Below are 21,580 nucleotides of genomic sequence, written 5' to 3'. Positions count from 1 at the left end.
ACATTGGAAGATTTATTGTTGTTCCTTTGTTTTTTGGTCCAAAGAGATAACATGACCAGAGCTGCACTTTAGGCCACTGACCATGCAATAGTTTAAGAGTTGTAGCGAAATAAAACAATATGAAGGCAGGGATCAGATGGGACGCTAATAGAATAGTGCTTATTATTGTAAGTTTCTGTTACTTTTTAGTAGAGAAGGTGAAAAGGAAGGGAGCAACGTTACGCATGAGTGATTCAATGTATTTGTCAACTAAATGGATATTTGTATGGAGTGGGATGGAAAGAGTTTCCAAGGTTGCTAAGGGAAAAAAAGGGGAGGTGCTCTAAGAAATTTTACTAACCCCTTACAAAGTAGGGAAAGGGTAAAATATTAAAATGGGGAACAAAAAAAATGAGAGGGTGAAACATTCAAATGTGTCAGTAACCACATAAATGTAAGTAGATTACGTATTTCTTTTAATAAGCATAAGTCACAAACGTACTGCCAGAAAGGAAATAATTGACAAAATTGACGATGTCAAAAACTTATTTGTGAAAAATGGAACTATAAAAACGTGAAAAGCCAAGCTGCAAAATGTGTTTCCAATACTTTTACCTAATAAAGAATTTAAAATTAAATGTATTTTTAAATTCCTACGCATAAATGAGCAATAAGAAAAAAATACAGCATATCAATGTGAATAATCACATAATTGGAGCGAAACATAGGTTTTGTGATGTGTTATGTATGATGTTTTATATTATTGATGCAAAATTTAAAACTTGAAAATTAACAGATATTGCTAATGCAGGCATAAAAATGTATTAAGTATGTTAAAGTCTTTGATTAGAAGGATGCAACTTAACGTTTTTTTAAGTTTATTTATTTATTTTGAGAGAGAGAGAGATAGTGACAGAGCCAGGTAGGGGTAGAGAGAGAGGGAGCGAGAGAATCCCAAACAGGCTCCACACTGTCAGCTCAGAGCCTGATGTGGGGCTTGAACCCACAAACCACAAGATCATGCCCTGAGTCAAAATCAGGAGTCAGATGCTTAACAGACTCAGCCACCCAGGTGTCCCAGGATGCATATTAACTTTATGATAAGATATTTTAAAGAACAGTGGATTATTAGGAGCATTGAATAATTTCATTTTAAGTTGATAGCTTTCATTTGAGACAATTCAGAAGGTTTGTAGACTTAAGCCAACTTGATAAACCAATTTGAAAGAAGTAGTGGTAACCTGTTTGCTGATTTAATATTTTATTTTATCTTTCACATTTTTAAAAGTTTTATTTACTTTTTAGAAAGAGAGAGAGAGAGAGAGAGAGAGAGAGAGAGAATGAACAGGTATGTGCAGAGAGAGAGGGAGACACAGAATCCCAGAGGCAGACTCCAGGCTCTGAGCTGTCAGCACAGAGCCCAACATGGGGCTCGAACTCATGTACCATTAGATCATGACCTGAGCTGAAGTCAGATGCTTAACCGACTGAGCCACCCAGGTGCCCCACTGATTTTATATTTTAAAGAACAGGGAACTTTATAGTTTTAAAGCAAAAAGCATTAAATGTTAAGTAGCAGGTGAGGAATAAACATTGGATGAGTCTGAAAATTTATATCAAGAAGCTGAAGTAAGATAATATTTTCACGAGGAGGATATAGTTAACAGTGAGGAATTATTCTAAGAGGTAGATTGGAAAGCTTCCATTTTACAGGAAGCCTGCAGTTTATAACTTTGTCAAGAGCAGTTTTCTTAATGCAAATGTTTATATGTCCTGTCAAACTCTGAACACCTACAACTAAACTCATTTCTCAGGTCTTTTGACAATTGCATAAATGCCATCATTCATCTGGTTATGAAGGTCTGAAAACTTAGATGTGGCTTTAATCCATCCCTCCCTTCGCTCCTATGTAATTTGATTGTGAAGCTGTAAATTTCCCCTGTAATGTTTTCCATCTCTGGCTCATCTTTGTCTCCACTGACTTCAGTGTCGGCTGAGTTCTAATCTCTTTCTGTGGTGTGAATGTACTAATTACCCAAGGACATTTCTGTATTATCTTCACCTTTGTTAACCTTGCTGCTGGTCTGGAATCCTTTCAATATCATTTCCATAGCATCCCCCTCTTAATAAATTAATCATTGACTCCTATTTTCTGCTGCAGCAAATGAAAACTGTCTCAGATTTTTAAGGTCCTCTACCATGTTTATTTTTAGTCTTTTCTCTTTCTTAGATATGTTTTTTTCCCTCAATTCGGGTCATTTTCACAGTATCACAGGGGCATCTCTTTTCTGGGTTTTACCCATAGATTTGGGGATGGGTTAGATAAAGGAAGTGGAAGAATCAATAGCAACACCGAGATCTGAAGCTTGTGTGACTAAAAATATACTTTAAAAATGGAAGAAATAAGAAACCCAGGAGGAGAAGTAAAATGAAGAGGAAATATTTTGAGCTTTGATTTGGACATTTGACTTTTACTTACTGGTCAAAATATCAGTTTGGAACTGTGATCCCAAAAGTCTTCTGTGATCTTGAACCTCTTGGCATGATTGAACGCTGTACTAACTGGAATCATAAAATAAAAACAAACTGGATTTGTTCGTGGAATGCTGTTTTACTGCCGATTGAATTCCACCTATATTGGAATTCAGTCCAGGTACTGGATTGTACTGACTGATGAAAGTAAAAAACCATGAATTTCAAAACCACACATTGATACAGGGCCAAAGAATATTCTGATTTTAGAGAAACTAAAACTCGGAAGACATGGTTCTTTCCTGGTGATCTTGAGCAAAGGGAGAGGATTTTTGCTGTCTGCTGTGCCAGTGTTGGGCTGTCTGAAAGCAGGGAGCTGAAGGAGTATCCTTCTGATACATCCTTCCAGTGATGTGATCGTTTCCAAAACCCACCATCTGCTTGGGGGACTGCTCCGCAGGTCTGCTGTACAACTAGCTTTCATTCTCATGGTAATAATGACAATTTCACACTCTGAACCTGAAACTTGCTACTGCAGTGAAGCATTTCGTGTCTGGCTGTGACTTCAAGCCATGTGTGTATTCTCACCCAGTATTTCACTGATGGCCTCATAGACAAACGCAGTCAAGAGAACTGTATGTAGTCAGCTGAAAAACAACAACAACAAAAAACACTGGCCTTCCTCACAAATTGCAACAGGTGAGAACTGCGAAAATCATCGTTTGCCCTTTGTGAATTTCACAATTGTTTCTTGGGATAATTAAGATAAAGTGGAAGCAAAATAATAGAAACAGAAAAGACCAGTACATTCATTTTGGTCATTCCAACTACATGGAATGAGAGAAATTGAGGTTTACATATTGTTCATTAAGCATTGCCTCAATGTTAATGTACAGCGATGGTTGTGTATTGCATTAGACAACACGAATGATGCAGGCCTCTCCTCTCACAAAGTTGGTGAGAACTTCCTCATAAAGACAAGCTTAAATGATGCTCCAATGAGAAAGGAGAGTTTTTAATTTTTTGGCCCTATGATTTATAAATAGGTGTGTCTGCACAGAGATAGATACATATATATTTACGCATATTATTTATGTACACGCGAAACCGAAATTTTAAAAATCTAATAGTTATACGTACATATGCACATATATATAAGTGTAAATGGACAGCCATATACGTAAAGCGACACTGTGCTTCTGTTGCCTCTTATCCTTAATGTCTCATTTCTGCCTCTGCTTTTTTCAAGATTAAACCTAAAACAGAAACGGACAGTAAACATACTTTTAGAGATCTTAAAACCTTGAATTAATGATACGAATTCTTATACCTTATGAGGTGCTAGTTTTCTCCTCAATTAAGTTGCTAATTAAAAAGTGTATTAAGTCTGGTGGATATTGGACAAAATACTTGGACATCCCACACCCACCGATATACTCTACGTTTTTTCACTGTGGACTGCTGGATGCCCCTTATAGCACCTTTATAGTTACCTTTGACTTGTTTGGGTTTTTCCCCCATATCTCTTGTACTATTAAGAATTGCTAATAAATATCCAGGAAGAGAAAAACGTTTGGGGTTTTACGTTCGGCAGAGAGCCATTGCATTCATTTCAGAGAGCTCCGCAGACTGAAGCATTCCAGAGTTACAGGTGTGCCCAAGGGAGGCCCCACAATGCGTACATCTAATTCTACCAGTCTACACTTCAAGTCGGGGCAAACAGAAGCCACAGAATGTAGACATTGCAATTTACAGCTGCAAGTCTTACAGTTTAGAGAGGACAGGGAGCCTGAAAAATCTAGGCATTTAATAGAAGCCAACCTGAAACATTGTCACCCAACTGGTCTGGTATATTCTTGGCCCTCTGCAGTTATTTTAAAAATTGACTTCATTGTGACTTGTGCTTAATCTGAGAATCCTAAATTGCCTAGGTTTCCGTCTACCTAGGACTGTCTACCTTCACACACTAAGGAGTTCATGCTGCTTGGCGTTCTCTATCTGATTTGAGTCTCAAAGCCAAGACGGCCACCTGGCCTGCCTCTCCCATACCTTTCTGCTCCCATCTCCTACTGGCCATACGGGCTTCACTGCCCCCGACGCTGGCCTCCGTGCACTTCCTAGAGTAGGGCAGGCAGCTCCCGCATCTGGGCTTTGCGCGTGTGCTGAGCTGACAGGAGCGCTCTGTCCCCAGATGATGCCACCAGTCCTCTTCCTTTCTGTAGTGCTGGATGGGTGGTGGAGCGCCCCTCGCCATCCCTGTGCTGTGATTCGCTCCGTAGAGCTTAGCACTGTCAAAAAGACTACTTACAAATGCACTTGCTTATCTGCTATCACCTGCCTACTCATCGGAATAGGAATTCCTGCACGAAGCAGGAGCTTTATTTCTGTAAGAATAGAAATTTGGCTGTTGGTGTTTACTTTATTTATTTATTTATACTACTACTATGTCCGTAAAACATAAAATTCTTGAACATTTTTGTTTTTTAATTAATTAACTAATTAATTAATTTTCTTAAATAGTTTATTGTCAAGTTGGTTTCCATATATCTTGAATATTTTTTGAATGAGTGTATGGGAGTGATTCTGGTATATATTTAACATCAATTAAAGAGAAGTTAGCATTGAAAGATACCAAAGTTCCTATCGTGATAGCCAAACTGAACTTAGCAGTACATTAAACTTAATCCTGTGTATTAACTGCATTTCCCAGAAACGAAGCGTGCCTCTCACTAGTTCTGTAGGTATTTTGTGAGAGGACCAGGACCCTGGACTCTGCTTGTAGTTACTCACAGCATGCGCCTGCCGCCTCTGTTCCTGGATGGCTTTGTTTATTTATCTTTGCTGATTTGTGTATCTGATAGACAGTTACAAATAAATAATTGAATCCTGTGCCCCAAGTTATCATTCGTATCTTCTGTCACTTTCAGAAGGGAATACAAATAAAAGCCGCTCCCAGATAGGCACTTTCTTCTGTGGGCTTTACAATCTCTAGAGATGAAGTTTCTGTGACTCCCTTCAGTCCAGTGGACCCTCAGGTTTGGCAATTTCCTACAATCAGAAATTCTTCAGAGCTTCTAACCAAATCCTATTGGAATTGGTTCATTGGAACCAATTGGAAGTGAGGAGTCCAACTTTTGGTCAAGGTGACGCTTGTGAATGAGTCCCGGCAAAAAACACATAATTATGGCTATGAGCTAAAGCTGAGAAATCACCATTTACTTTGCAGTGAGTCTTAAATGGAAAAAGGATGTCCTTTGTGTAAAATCACCTTGAAAAGAGAAAACACTAAGGAAAATAGATTGCTATGAGGTAAAAGGGTTTCCATCAGATAGAAAGGAATTAAGAGGGTATTTAATTATGGCAAGCTGGCTGGCTGCCTAATGCAGTGGAAAACTGAGGCCATGGAATATCTGGGGATCCTGGGGATCTGTCGAGTCCTGGCACCAATATGGAATTTTCTAGAAGGAAAATCTGAAGAGAACCCAGGAGCCTGTTTGGTGAGACAGGTGGCATGTTTGGGAGATAACTCTGAAAGAGAAGGTGAGAGCAGTCAGTCCCTCAGAGAGTGAAACAGCATCCTGAACTCTGCTGGGGCAGGCAAGACTGTCATCAGCTTGGGGACAGAATGCAGGAGGAAAGGGCATCCTCCTGCAAGCACTGAGGTCTGTTGCTAACCAGCCAAATGGCCCCTCATCTTCAGATGCCCTTGAAGAGCCAGACAGAAGAGACTGTACAATCCCCTCCCACATATTGCTAATGAAGGGCATTTATTTATTTTGTGTCATGGACCGAAATAAAAATAAGGTCCCTAATTTCATTTCTGCAGTTCTCTTTCATGTTCTTGAAGAATTCATATCTTACATTTATAAGCTAAATAAAACCTACTCCTTTATTTACTTATTTATTTCTTCAGAGGAGTGATTTCTTGGTCTCAAGGATCCATTTTTGCTGCTCATCTCTGGAATTTCTCCAGCATACTTATTATATAAGACACTACTTCTAGGGCCTAAAGCAGAAAATGGTACGCTCTTAAAATCCTGTTTGATGAAGGGTAGCAAAGAAGTGATTTCCTCATGCCTCTGTTTATTTATGCTGCTAGTATGAAGGTTGTTTTTAGAATGCTGACTCATGCTGAATTTGACTTTACACTGACACAGAATGATACTTCCAGAGCCTCAGCACCAGGGCACTTTTTATTATTTTACTCTGATGACAAAGCATTTTGGAGAACTGCATCAAACAAGCAAATAAAACAAAATGGAAAACCTCTGTAGTCATTAGCATTTATTAAATTATTCTTTTGCTGCTTTAAGTTTAAAGAGTCAACTAGACCTCTCATCAAAGGATAAATAGTCCAAATACCTGTCATGCCTTTATATCATTTTCCCCAATACACTATTTGTTTTCATTGCTTTATAGTCAGGGTTTCATTAGACTTTTGAAATATAAAAAAGAACTTAATTGAGACAGACATAAATTGAGGAACTTTGTACTGTTGGCCCGGACACTGAAACAGCCAGTTATTTTTACCAGCAAAATGGTTTATTTGGGAATAGCAGAGAACTTGCAATTTGGAATAGCAGAGAACTTGCAATTTGAGAGTGAACCATAGGCAAGTCTAGAGAACAAAGAAAAGGAATGGGTGGATCACAGAGGAAAAGGGGCTGTTATAATAAAGAGAGAGAGAGAGAGAGAAAAGAAAGAAAGAAGGAAAGAAGGAAGGAAAGAAAGAAGGAAAGAAAGAAAGAGAAAGAAAGAAAGAAAGAAAAGAAAGAAAGAAAGAAAGAAAGAAAGAAAGAAAGAAAGAAAGAAAGAAAGAAAGAAAGAAAGAAAGAAAAAGAAAAAAAGAAAGGAAGAAAATGTCCATTGGAATAAATTGAGAGTTCAGAATATGTACAGTGGCTCTTCATTGGCTGACTGGTGACAGCCTCTCCCTGGCTGGGTTGTTGCCAGGCGAGGAGAAAATCTTTCCTCTGCCTCGGGAGGAAAGGAGAGCCATGTTCCTGCTGGGAAGGTGAGATCCTTTCTTTCTGTGGAGTCCCTGGAAGTGGGGCTGAGTGGTAGGGTGTGAGAGCTCCCCCTTCTGGTCTTTCACTTCATTTTAAAAGTGGTTCTTTAGCTCATTTTATTCTTTTATTTTATTTTATGGCAGACACAGATCTATGCAGATAAGTCCTTGTCCATTTTAAAAGTAAAACAGCCAGGTATTTTGCCAGCAAATGGGTTTATTTGGGACGAGCAGAGGATTTGCAATTCAGAGGAAGCAAGCTATAGCAAAAGCCCTAGGCAAGTCCAATAGCAAAGGAGAGACATTATTTTATAAAGAAAACAGACGCAGCTGGGAGGGGGACAGAAGTCCACTGAAGGGAAGCGAGGGGCCGGGGCGATAACAGCTTCTCTTGGGCCGAGTTGCCACGCAAGGAAGGAAATGCTCCTTCCTGTTGGAGCTTTAAAGCTGTGTTGGATTTGCAAGTGCATCTCTTCCCACAGAGTGGTGGTGAGTGAGTGCTCCCTCTTCTGGCCTCTTGACTCCATTTTAAATGAGTTTTGTGTATTAATTTTAACACTGCAAAATACCTGACCAATAGTCTTCAAAACTGTTGAGACCATGAAAAACAAAAAAAGCAAAAAAAAAAAAAAAAAAAAAGCAAAAGACTGAGAAACTATCAAAGATCAGAGGGGTCTAAGGAGACAGAACAACTAAATGCAATGTGGTGTCCTAGTTTGGATCCCTAAACAGAATAAGAGAATAAGACATTGGGGGAAACACTGGAGATTTTTCAATAGACTCTAGTTTAGGTAATAGTATTTACCAATGTTAATTTCTTAGTTTTGAGAAACATACCAGGGGGGCGCCTCGGCGGCTCAGTCTGTTAAGCGCCCGACTTCACCTTAGGTCATGACCTCACAGTTCATGGGTTTGAGCCCACGTTGGGCTCTGTGCTGACAGCGCAGAGTCTGGAGCCTGCTTCGGATTCTGTGTTTCCCTCTCTCTCTGCTCCTCCCCCATTCATGCTCTGTCTCTCTGTGTCTCTCAAAAATAAATTAAAAAGTTTAAAAAAGTTTAAAAATAGAAACATACCATGGTTATTTAGGATGTGAATGTTAGGGATAGCTGGGTAAAGTCTTTTTAGGAATTCCCTGCACCCATTTTCTCAACAATAAGTCTAAAATTATTCCAAAATAAGAAAATAAGAATTTAAAGGCCTCTGCTTGGTAAACATTCTATTAAATCGAGTCTTTAACAATAACTGTTCACTTTATGTGGTTGCATCTCTTAATGTAATAGCAAATAGATAAGATACTACTGAAAATACCCACTCTTTTTTCTTGATTACCCATTACCAGATTTAGTCTATAGCAACATGGAGTGCCAAAATGGAAACACTTATGCTTTCCAACTCATATTTAACTCATTTCAACATTTTAGTGGAAAATAACTGTAGTTACAAGATGGGCATTATAGCCAGTGAGTGTGTTTGTGTATTTCCATGAATATTATAAGGCTTCATTTGACATCATCACGGCTCGGGAGATGTGAGCAACAAAATATAAAGGTTACCTTGGAAAGCATTGTTCCTTAGGAAGGAACAAAATCATATTACAGGGATCTGGTTTCAGTTCCTTTCAAAGAGAGTCTTCCTACCTCACTAGGATTCTAAATCCATTAATAAATAGAAATAAATATTGAAAAACTATATATCTCCCATTTTGCAAATTATAGTTTGATTGATCTGCTCTAATCCCTCAAATTTCTACTCAGATTCATGTAACTTCTGTTTTCACTTCTACAATATCACTACTCCTACAAATACCTCCGCTACCAACCACCCACCAGCATTTCAGCTAATAAAAACAAAATCTAGGGATGTCTGGGTGGCTCAGTTCGTTGGGCATCTGACTTCAGCTCAGGTCATGATCTCATGGTTCGTGGATTCAAGCCCCACGTTGGGCTCTGTGCTGACAGCTCAGAGCCTGGAACCTGTTTCATATTCTGTATCTCCCTCTCTCTCTCTGACCCTCCCCTGGTCACGCTGTCTCTCTCTATCTCTCTCTTTCTCACAAATAAACATTTTTTAAAATAGTTTATTGTCAAGTTGGTTTCCATACAACACCCAGTGCTCATTCCCACAAGATGCTGGCGAGGATGTAAACAAAACATTTTTAAAAAATTTAAAAAAAATCTAAAAGTTTCTGTCTTGCTGTGACAAATACCATAGACTGAGTGGCTTACACAACAGACCTTTATTTCCCCATACTTCTGGAGGTTAGAAGTCTAAAATCAAGGTGCCAGCATGGTCAGGTTCTAGGGAGAGCTCTCTTCGTATCTTAGAGATGGCCACCAGTTCACTGTGTGTTCACATGACTTCCTTGTGGGGACACAGGGTAGGGATAGGGCGGGAGAAAGCAAGCCCTCTGGGGCTTCTTCTTATAAGAGCACTTATCGCGTCCTGAGGGGCCCACCCTCATGACCTCATCTAAACCTAATTACATCCCAGAGGCCCCCATCTCTAAATACTGTAATGTTGGGGGGTATGAAATCCAACGTGAGAACTTGGGAGAGATCGAATTTAATTCATAACGGTGTTCAAACTCCAAGAGTTTCAGATACGAGTGTGTGGAAAATGCTTCAAACACATATGCTAGATCCTTTCTGCAGACCGTCTTCGTAAATCTTCAAATAGCAACTTCATGATGTATATTGATATTAATTTATAGAGAAGGAAGTTAGGTCTTAGAGAAGTTAAAATAACTTCTGCAAGACAAGGCTTTTAAAAAAATAGCAGTATGTGCTCTGAAAATCAAGACATTCTGGCAAAAAACGATGTTCTTGGGCATTACAGTAGAATATCCTCAATTTCAATACAAATGTGTGGGATTTATACTAATGACTGAAGGAAATGATTCATCTGGGGCAAAAATTAGTTCACACTGTATTGTAGAAGGAGTAATTTTCAGAAGAGAGTAAATGGATGCATTTTTTTGTTGTCATTCAGCTGTGTATTAATAAATGTAAATAGCCATATTCAAATATGGTTACTAATATTCAAACCATTGTGAAATTAACAGGAACTCACTTGCAGTCAACAGAGTATTTAGTTTGTTAATATTATATATAACATAATAACCGTAATTATTAGAGTTATCTGAGATCTTTAAAAGTATGTTGGTACAAGCAATGCTTTTTAAAATATATGTAAATATCCATAATGTTTATCGATGTGCTGACCAAAGTCTGCTGCTACGGGTATTTTATCTGTTTTGCATTATACTGCCTCTGTTAGTTCATGACTCCTCTGTAGCCTTACAGAGGCATGAGCTGTGTATATTTCATTTCTATTCACTGTCACCATGATCATGTGATATAGGTATTCTTTTCCACAAGCTAAGAGATGGGTACATGCTCAGAAGTTACATGGCTTTCAAAAGGGACTGAGCTGGAATTCCAAGTCCAGTCTTTATGGTTCCATATTCCGAGTTTCAGAGATCATTAATATTTTTATTTTTATTTTTAAAAATGTTTATATGGTGCTCTGATTGTTCTGACTGCAGAATATTTGGCTCTGAATATTCTGAATCTGAATTTTGTATTAGTAAAAGAAAGTGTCCCTACATGTGACTTTACCGTGTGTGGCAAATTGCACTTTGTAAGTTAAAGGAGGTAGCCTTGTTAAGAAACTACTGTGCATGAGGATGTGGGCCCATCCTGTTGAGTCTTCCCTCTGTCCTACGAGGTGCCCTTCATTACGGGACATTGAATGATTATTCTAAGGTTGCACAGCTGGTAAATGGCAGAGCCATGATGTGAACCCATCTGTTGGAATCCACCACGTTGGGTGAGGTCATTGCAAGGATGCTCCCACCAGCTGACCTGAAGACCAGACTGGGGAACTGTCCCCTGTCCTTGGAAGGTACCTTCCACGCACGGAACATGTAGGCAGACCCGTTTCAAACAGAGTCTTGAGCGAGCAGTGTGTTGTTGAGGTCACCTGGACTGAATATGTGACTGAACCCCGTTAAGGCTTCTCTGTGAACTTTTTTAAGATTCAGCCACCGTGTGGTCATCCAAGACAAGCATTGTATGTGAGTTCCCGTGCTCGGTGAACCTGCCACCTACCGACCTGGGGTGGCCTGCCTCTTTCTTGGGTCTCTCCTGGCCCAGATTTCACCCAGGGAACTCCCAAATTTGCAAACTAACACAGAATTTAATTTATTGTCCACTATACCAAACTGCCGTTTCTTGTATGTTCGCATTTTCTAAATTTATTACCTTAAATTTACTTAAAATAGAAAGACTTTTTTAAAGTTAAAAAAACAGAATCTATAATGCTAAATAAACCCATGTAGAATTGAATTGGAGCTAAAGAAACCACCTGCTGATATTATAATCAAAACGGACAATTTTTTATAGTACGTTACTGTGAGGGTGGAAATAAATAGGTAGCTGGAACACAACGGCCTCACCCCAAGTGTGTAGGAAGGACACCAGGAGACCTGAGGGGGTGATGTAATGTCCTATTTCCAGGTGTGTGGTTAGGAGTCATATGACACAACAGGTGTAGTTCAGTCAGGTCAGGAGGAAGACGTATGCATGTGTGCCGAAGCTCAGAGTTGTCCTTCAGGTGCGTTTTGAAGCTACTAGGAAGAAGCTAAAAAGGGAGCAAGAGTCAAGTGGAAGTGTGTGCATTGTTGTTCTGTTTTTAAGAATGGTCTTCCACGTGATTGGTCAAAGAGTGCCTTGTAACGTGGGAAGCACTGTCATCTAGTTAGTAATGAACCGTGAAGGCTCCAAAAAAGCTATATTATTTGGCCAGTATTAAAGAAGAAAAGAAGAGGGGAGAAGACAGGAGTGGAGAAGAGAAGAAAAGAGAAGAGAAAAAAGTAAAGAAAGAAAAAAAAGGAAAGAAAAGAAAAAGAAAAAAGCATAGTATAGCAACTTTGCAGTTTAAATAAAGAAATAGAAGAGAAATACAGCAATCTAAGTCTCTGATGTTTCCTTCTGTGCATTACTTTTTTTATTAAAAAAATTTTTAACATTTATTTATATTTGAGAGTGAGAGGGACAGAGCACGAGTCGGGGAGAGGGGGAAGAGAGAGAGGGAGACACAGAATCTGAAGCAGGCTACAAGCTCTGACCTGTCGGCACAGAGCCCAGCGCGGGGCTCAAACTCATGAACCATGAGATCATGACCTGAGCCAAAGTCAGATGCCCAACCAGGTGCCCCTTTCTGTGCATTTCTTTATGGCTGTAGAGAATGTATACTCGAGCAAAACTGTGCTAAATGTTGGAATTTAAAATTGTGGCCAGGAGCACCTGGGTGGCTCAGTTGGTTAAGTGTCCGACTTGAGCTCAGGTCATGATCACACAGTTAGAGTTTGAGCCCCATGTTGGGCCCTGCACTGACAGCTCAGAGCCTGGAGCCTGCTTCGGATTCTGTGTCTCCCTCTCTCTGCCCCTCCCCTGCTTGTGCTCTCTCTCTCAAAAATAAACTTCAAGAAAAATAAAAATAAAATTGAGGCCAATTTGCATTTCTAAAACTCTCCAATTACTGAAAAGAGACTATTTTATTACTTTGCTGTAAACATACCTGGGGAGTGAAGGTGACAGAGTGGGCATCAGGTGACAAGCTAACAGTCGGTATTAATTACTCCTCTGAAACTGAGGTAAAGCCTAGGAATGATGGCTTGTAGGTGTGTGATACTAGTCATGCTTTTTTTTTTTACCAGAGCTGAAGAGATGTGTGCTCTCACAGAGGTGTGTTCAAATCCTAACACAGTCACCGTCTTTATCCTAAAATGAAGAAAACCTGCCTCATGTAGTAGAAATGAGGATTAAATGTGTCTATTAATTTTTAGATGCATTACACATGATACGCATTTAACGAATATTAGTTCCTATCAAGCATAAAAGAGTAAGACAGATGCTTCCATCATAAAAACACCTATCTCCCTGCTTTCTAAATTAATATGTGAGCATTTGGGCTTTTAAAGCAAATTCATCCTATAAGATAAGCATTTTTAAATGTGCTGATTTATGAAAGATAGAATATAGAGCATTATGAAAGGGCTTGATCTCATGAATCGTGACTCAGAGAAAACAAAATGGTCTGTCACTGGCATGCTGAGATAAATATTTTACATGGTATTGATACCACATGCTTTCATTAGATTAAAGATGATTGAAGCCAGCACGCTGACCACCTCATCGCATAAGATCTTTTCACCAAAAAATCATTTTTATATTAAATACTGTGTGTTTTCAACGTTTGCTATAATATTAATGAATACTCTGGTTAAGACTCAAAAAATGTTCTCTCTGTAAACACATTTAACAGAAATTATTTCCAGTGGGTTAATTGAATAGATAAGTTTCTGACATTCCAAAACTCCCGCGGAAAGGTAGATAATAAGATTCCTTCATTTGCTTTCAGATTTTCAGACGATGCTGGTTGGTTTTCAAGAAAGCTTCTAGTAAAGGACCCAGAAGGCTAGAAAAATTTCCAGATGAAAAGGCAGCGTATTTCAGAAACTTTCATAAGGTAAGTCACCGGGTTTGGAATCACTGGGGAATAACCAGACCCTTGGCAACCGCTCGTGGAGACATTTCTTTTGATAGATGAAATCCTCAGAGGCAAAATGCATGACCAGGATAGAATGTCCCTGTTCTGAGAAAATGCAAGTTATTTTTCTCCTTTATTTTAATCATCTGCTGTAAATGCCAGTGGTGCCTCTGCAAAATGAAAGACTCATTTTTATTGCTACTTTGCAAAATGAGATGACTCATAATTCAGCCACATCATTTCCCAAGGTGCTGAGTAGGCATTTCCCTCTGTTCAGGTTAATTGTGCATTTGTTACTTTGATTTAAACTGTGGGCAATATTTAGGAAATAAAACTTTTGAGGCAGGCGTTAGCAGTGCTAATGACTCTGCTAATGTGCATGGTATTTGCTGTTTATCGCTTTCGCAAGGAAGGATCATCAAATATACTCATGTGTGGAGATGTAGCCACACGTTCTGTGGATGAAATATCCATTTACCAAGAATTAAAAGTATGTAGGAAACAATCCTAGAATGATACTAAATATGCTACCTGAAGTTGTGTTTGGTGATAACATGAGAACACAGTTAAGTATTTGATAATTAAATGGCCAGAACTCATGGTCAGAACTCAGAACTGTGAAGCTGTATTGTCTGTTGACGAAATGCTTCAATGAGCCCAGTAAAAAATCTAATTTCTCATGGTTGGTAATGCAGAGTAGTTACCCTGAACAATGTAATGATTTTTGTGGAATTTATTTTATGTGATACATGGTCTAATTCTTCCTTTTATTAAAAATAGGATGCTTGCCAAGGGCTGGGGGCAGGGCAGGATAAGTAGACATAGCACGGAAGATTTTTAGGACAGTGAAACTATCCTTTACGTTACCATAATGGTGGATGTATGTCATCAGAAATTTGCTCAGGCTCATAGAATGTACAGCACTGACAGCGAATCTGACTATAAATTATGGATTTGGGGTGATTGCGTTGCGTCAAAGTCAATTCATCACTTGTAACAAATGTAGCACTCTGGTGTGGGATGTTGATAAAGGGAGACGCAGGTGTATAGGGAAATCTCTGTATCTTCTGTTCAATATTACTGTGAACTTAAAAATTCTCTAAAAACACTTTAGTTTTTAGTTTTAAAGGACTTTACCTTTAAAAAATGGATTATTCTATACTCATGTATAGAATACTCTATTACCAATTCTATTACACAAATAACCAGCAATAATTTATATTGTATTTGAAACTGTGTCAGAGAGCTTAACATTGGGATTTCTTTAACTCCCTATAAGGTATCTAAATATTAATATAGATTTATGGTCGGAGAATCCAAGTTCAAGTTCCTGCCCAGCCACTTACTAGCTCATGGGAGTTTGGTTTTCTCCTGAGTACATGTCATATTACATGTGTCTTTTGAAGACTACAGTGTACATATTCTAACCTATATGAGCAATTATTTGAAGCCTAAAGTATACTGGTATTTTGTATTAGGATTATGATCATGGCAATATTTTTAAACCTGACTTAATGAAAATCTGCAAAGTTGTGAAATGTGAGTCTGTGACCTTTCGTTTTTGAGCAAAATTTTAAAAGGCAGAGCAGACTGTATACTCTGGATTCCTGGTCAGAACCCCCCACTGGTCAGTGCGGGATGTTCTTCAGCCAAGGAGCCCAGAGTCTATGCACTCAAGACTCAGGTGGAATCTTCGAGAAGGAAAAAGATCACCCTGGAAAATCATTTGTTGAGAAAGATCAAGAAACTTAATCGTGTGTGTGTGTGTGTGTGTGTGTGTGTGTGTGTGTGTGATGAGAACATTAAGATCTACCCTGTTATCAACTTGCATGTAGATAATACAGTGTTGTTAACTATTGTCCCCATGCTGTGTGTTAGATTTCCAGAACTTACTCATCTTACCCTTTGACTCCTGGTGAGGGAGATGCTATCTGACCTTAATTTGGTCATCATTTCACAATGTACACATGTATCAAAAGATCACATTGTATACCTTAAAGTTACACAACGTTATGTGCCAATTCTATTCAGTAATAAAGTGGGAACAAGAACCTCTTGACCACATTACACAGTGGGTAAGATTGTAGGCTCTAGGATCTGGCTTGCATATGCAACAGTTGTGGGAAATTGCATAAACGGTTTAACCTCCACGTGCCTCATTTTTCTCCTCTGTCTGATTAAGATTACGGTAGTATAACCGATTATAGCTCAAAAACGGTTATTGTAAAGAAAAACGTGGTACTATCGACATATAATGAGATTAAGTATAAGACGTAAGTAACAAATTAAATTTTATAGCTAAGTATACAACTAGTTACTTGGCATACAGTAAATTTTAGTAAATATTAGCCATTTTTTTTAATGTTTAATTATTTTTGAGACCAAGAGAAAGAGAGAGTGGAGCGGGGGCAGACGGCAGAGGGCGGCAGGGAGCCCGAGGTGCGGCTCTAACTCCCAAGCTGAAGCTGGACCCTTAACCAACTGAGCCACTTAGGCGCCGTGATGTGAGCCGTTTCAGTCCAGGCTAGAGGTGATGGTGACTTGGGTAGTGGTGTCACTGTTGGAGCTGGAGGTGGAAGGAGGCATTTGGATACGATGCGTGAACACTGACAGGATGTACTTTGGGATTAGGCGTTGGGCACTAGTGAAAGGTAAGACTGGTGGAGATTCCTGAGTTTGGGTTTGAGCAGCAGACAAGAAGATGGTGCGGTTCATGCAGACGGGGAAAGCTAGGAGAGCAGACTTCGAGTGCAAATCCCACGCCTTCCCTGATCGGAGAGAGGAGAAATGGGAGAGGAGTAAGAGTTGCTGTCTTTTCCAGACAGGGTGACAGATGAGCGGTCATGCTGTTACAGAGACGGGGACCCTGTGCGGATGGGCAGTTTTCAGTGGTGAGGAGAAGGTGGCATTCTGGGCATGTTAGATTAGGTATCTTTACGGTACCTCCAGATAGGTATTTTCATCAAACAGTTAAAACTGCAGGCAGATTAGAGTGAAAATGCCCAGTTTCCCACCATCACTGGATGGTGATGCTAAGGTGGGTTTATGCCAATGCCTCTCTGTGAAAGCCTGATCAGTGCAAAATACACCTCTTTCTTCTAAAAGATGTGGACTTGGGCTCCAGCCGTGTGGTGACATTCAGGGTGCTTCACAGGGATTTCAAATCTATGTTTATCAAGAGTTACGGATCAAAAAAAAGTTGACACTGGACTGCAAAAAAAACCCAGCTAATTCGAAAACAGAAAATTATGTAAAGCGCCACTTAAATGAGGAAATGCTAGTAAAATAAATGTTGAAATAGTAGAGTATTTATAGTAATTATCGAGACTGTTTAACTGGAACTTTCCATCTGAAAGTTTTAATAATTCTAAATTTCGTAATGTTTATTTATTTTTGAGAGAGAGAGAGAGACAAAGAGGGAGAGACAGAATCCGAAGCAGGCTCCAAGCTCTGAGCTGTCAACACAGAGCCTGACATGTGGCTCGAACTCACAAACCGTGAGATCATGACCTGAGCTGAAGTTGGATGCTTAACCAACTGAGCCACCCAGGCGCCCCAAAAGTTCTAATAATTCTAAAGAAAGATTTGTTTATTTTTACTAACAAGAGAACCATAAAAAATACTGACATTTGCAATGAGGAAGACAAGAGAAGGTCGACCATCAGAGGCTCAGTGTCCTGCTCTTCCTGAAAACACCACCCCAGAGGTCAGATTGTGTTAATTTGTCCAAGCTCCGAATAGGTAGCCATCAAGGCAAATGAGCAGTTACAAATACACATTCATCATATTTTTATCCTGACATACACTTTTGCTTCTGCAAAATCAAAGACTGAACCATCACTTCCCTTGGCTTTTTCCCTCTGTAGAATTGTGAATCCTTTGTTTTTGGAGAGCTGTAAACTTCTCAGTTCCCTCTGATGGTCTGGTTAAATAAAGCGAGATCTCTTTATGTAACAGGTCGACATTTTTAAAATCTTTGTTTTCCTTTGAGTAATTCATGGTCAGTGCATATATTGGATCTCCAGAATTTGGAAAAAAAAATCTTCATTTTCAAGGTAACTTAAAATAGACTAATATGGATTTCCAAATTGTTCTATTTGTTAATTATTAAACCCTGTAAACTTGTGCTTGGCCAGTTATTTTGATATGTCCTAAAATCTGCTATAGTGCTCAATAGCAATAAATCAAAATAATCAAATGAGTGATATGTTTCCAATCTTAGTGAGGAGCTTTATGAAAAATAGCTAAGGGCCAAATTATTTCTTCCCCAACTTTAACTTTGTGCTATGATCTATCTAGAATATACATATTATAAAGCTTATGAGTATTAATGGTCCCATTTAGACTTTTGATATGTTTACTGTGAGAGAAATCTTGCTGCATAAATCAATTTTTGTATGAAACTGCTATAAAATGGTATATACTTTCTTTTACTTCTTCATAGAAAGAAATTTGAAATTCAAATCACTAGCTGCTGAAGGAAGTTATTAAAAATGCATTAGGGATGGAAAAGTAGCTGTATATAATTGTCATAACAGATATTCAAAACAAATTTATCCTCAATGAAAACTGAACTAAGGCAATTTACATAGAATCAGCTAATAAATTTTCCTTAATTTTCTAAGCAGATGAAAAAGAAACAGTTCATAGAAATTTTAATAAAATAAATAGGAGTGCTGTCTGTAGGGAGGAAAGTATAAATAAAATCCTGAGAAAGATGAATGAAGACAGAACTGTGTGAATTTCCAGCGATGAGGACTACGTGATACCAGAAAAATCAATGTCTGTATTGGGACCAATCTTATTTCCAAATCCCTTACAACTTGACACTGAAAACATCATTTTGTTCAATATGCTTTACTCTTGTTTTGAGTTGTCATTATTTATCTTTATGTAAAGCAAACATCTAAAAACTTGGGGAAAAGATGAAGACATCCTGGTGAAAAATAACCACCTGGAAATATAATGTATCCTTAAAGAATGAAGCAAAACTATAGGTAAATGTGTAAACAGCACATGTTTATAGTGTGTTATGTTGAACACTTTCATTTTCATTCCAGTGTCTGTCTGCTTGGATGGGCACAATACTTGGTGTGATGAGAAGTGTGTTAAAAGGCTTGGTGTTTCTTGAAAAGTCTGATCGAATGATTATCACTCTGATTATCAGAGTGAACGTGAATGGACAGCTCTAAAATTAGCAAGAGAGATCAGGTGGTAAGACCTTCACGTGGAGGCATCAGCCAAGTTGTGACCTCAGAGTGATTATGTGATTATCAGAGTGATAATCATTTGATCATATTAGGGCATCTTATCCAGTTGTTCATTCATCCATCCATCCTTCCTTTCATCCATCCATCCATCCATCCATCCATCCATCCATTCATTTGTAATCTCTTATCTTGAAGAAGTCTCGATTTTTTTTAACTAAGCTCCTATTAACACACATAGATTCCTGCCTGACACAGTCACACCTGAACCCATGATCATTTATTTATTAGCTTATTCAGATTATCTGATCACATGCTAGTCACTGAAAGTGACTCAAAGAAATGGAATATGAGATGTTGGTTTTTATGAAGGATGAAAGAAGGGGGGAAATACCCAATACACGATACACCACCTATGTAATTAACATCTCTGGCAGATGGGTGGATCGAGAATGGACAGCTCTAAAATTAGCAAGAGAGATCAGGTGGTAAGACCTTCACATGGAGGCATCAGCCCTGTTGTGACCTCAGAATACTAATAGGGAACTCTCGGAGTTAAACTTGATCTTTGTAATATTTGAATCAAGGTCAATTAAAATTTTACAACATCTAAGACATCTCCAATGAGTATGACTCTGTGCAGTTTAAGGATGCCATGGAAAATAGATCACTCAGTAATCATGATTTTTGTTTATAACCCATTGTTCCATAACAGATATCTGTTCACTGAGAAATAAGGAATCAGACTTTTAGAAATATCCGTAAGACTGATCTGGGCTTGACTTAGAGTATACAAAAATATGATTTATGTTAGCAGAATTACTGTCTTTATTTGACTTTTTAAAACTATCCGTTTGTGTGTGAGGCAATCATCCGTAATGGTACTACATCTTAAAAAAAGTATAATATGACTTAAATAATACCTTTCCCTCACTCTCCTATGTGTAAAATGCAAGTAATACCATAACTCACGAAGTGCAATGATAATTTCATGTAATTAGTATGCAATGTGTAAAACAACTGTGGTTGTACAAGTCATTTCTGCCTCAGATTTTGCATCTTTGAAACCAGGGAAATAATTCGTACCAACTTTAGAAAACTGTTGAGACCAATTTGCATGATAAAGCAACTTGTAACTTCAAACAAGTGATTTTATGGGGAAGATCAGATAGTAATTTGAGAGAGAATATTCAATAGCAAAACCCTGTTATGACATTATCTCCATCATTTCTAAAGCATTTTTACATTTATTTAATGGATTTAGGGACAATGCTCTTTATTATTTCAGAATATCATAAATGCATTTTTGGTTTGAAAAATCTCTCTTTTTACCCAAAGTCTGGTTAATTGTGCAATATCTGATGGATGGAACAGGAGACATGTTTACTGTGTAATGTTCACTGAAGATACATTGTTTTCTGCCACTGATGGAAAATTACATATTACACCACGAGTAATGAATGCATATTCATTTACAACTGACAAGTTGAGAAATATTTCAGTGAGAATTCATTCTTGAATTCATACTTTGTACCTCACTATAAATGTCTACTTAGAAACTTTTATAAATAGCAATGGTGGTTCATATTTAGTTTAATTTATATAGAGAAATAATAAAGCCTTCTTACGTGTAACACTTGTACAAAAAACAAAGTTAAAATTTGATTATACCACTAACAGTCCAAGATTACAAATCCGTAACAGCCACTAAACTGATTTTATTGATTAGAGAACAGGCTCTTAATTTAGGGAATCATGGGTTTTGAGATTCAGTGAAATTGCTTGTTTTGATTATCACAGTTGCATTCTTCCTATTCGGAATCATCGTCACACATAATTTGACCTCCTGAAGAAACGGTTGAATTCTTGCTCTCCGGTATCTTGGGAAATTCGACTTTTTGCTTATTTGTTTATTTGTTTTGTTTTGAGACAGAGAATGAGAGAGATCGTGTTTGCTTGCAAACACAGCTATCTTCTCCTGCTTTTCCCTTTCTAGAATCTATCTTTTAATCAAGTCAATCATATTTACATATCCAGTGTACAAGAAAATTACATTTTAACCTGATTTGGCGTAGCCTGGAATTTTCCACTAATTCTTTCTATCTTTTTGCAAAAGGTTTGTCTGGGTGTAGTAGAAACTGTGCTCCGAAGCTCGAGGCCGCCATGATGCTCTCCTCATCTTAGAGCTGGCATGGCCCGCCCTGACAGTGGTCCACAAAGTCAGCCCTTCTCTTTTTCCCATTCCGCCTTGCAAAACCGATTTAGTTGGATCCATTATCCCCAAAGGATGAAGTACAGTCATTAACAATAATTCTAGCATAGTTTTCACTTCCTATTGTTGTGTAACAAATTACCATACAT

General features: G+C 38.4%; 1 protein-coding gene across 1 annotated transcript in view; it reads left to right on the top strand.

Moving 5' to 3' along the window:
- Positions 1–21,580, top strand: part of DOK6 (docking protein 6) — a 370,759-nt gene that overhangs the window by 101,212 nt on the left and 247,967 nt on the right. Inside the window, exon 2 of the mRNA XM_039251938.1 lies at positions 13,884–13,991. Coding sequence (XP_039107869.1) covers positions 13,884–13,991 — 108 coding nt within the window. The remainder of the gene's footprint in view (positions 1–13,883; positions 13,992–21,580) is intronic.

This window comes from Hyaena hyaena, unplaced genomic scaffold (assembly GCF_003009895.1).
Source record: "Hyaena hyaena isolate Hyena2069 unplaced genomic scaffold, ASM300989v1 scaffold_404, whole genome shotgun sequence".
NCBI lineage: Eukaryota > Metazoa > Chordata > Mammalia > Carnivora > Hyaenidae > Hyaena > Hyaena hyaena.
Note: the sequence above shows the minus strand (reverse complement) of the source record. Positions and strands in the feature narration are given on the sequence as shown.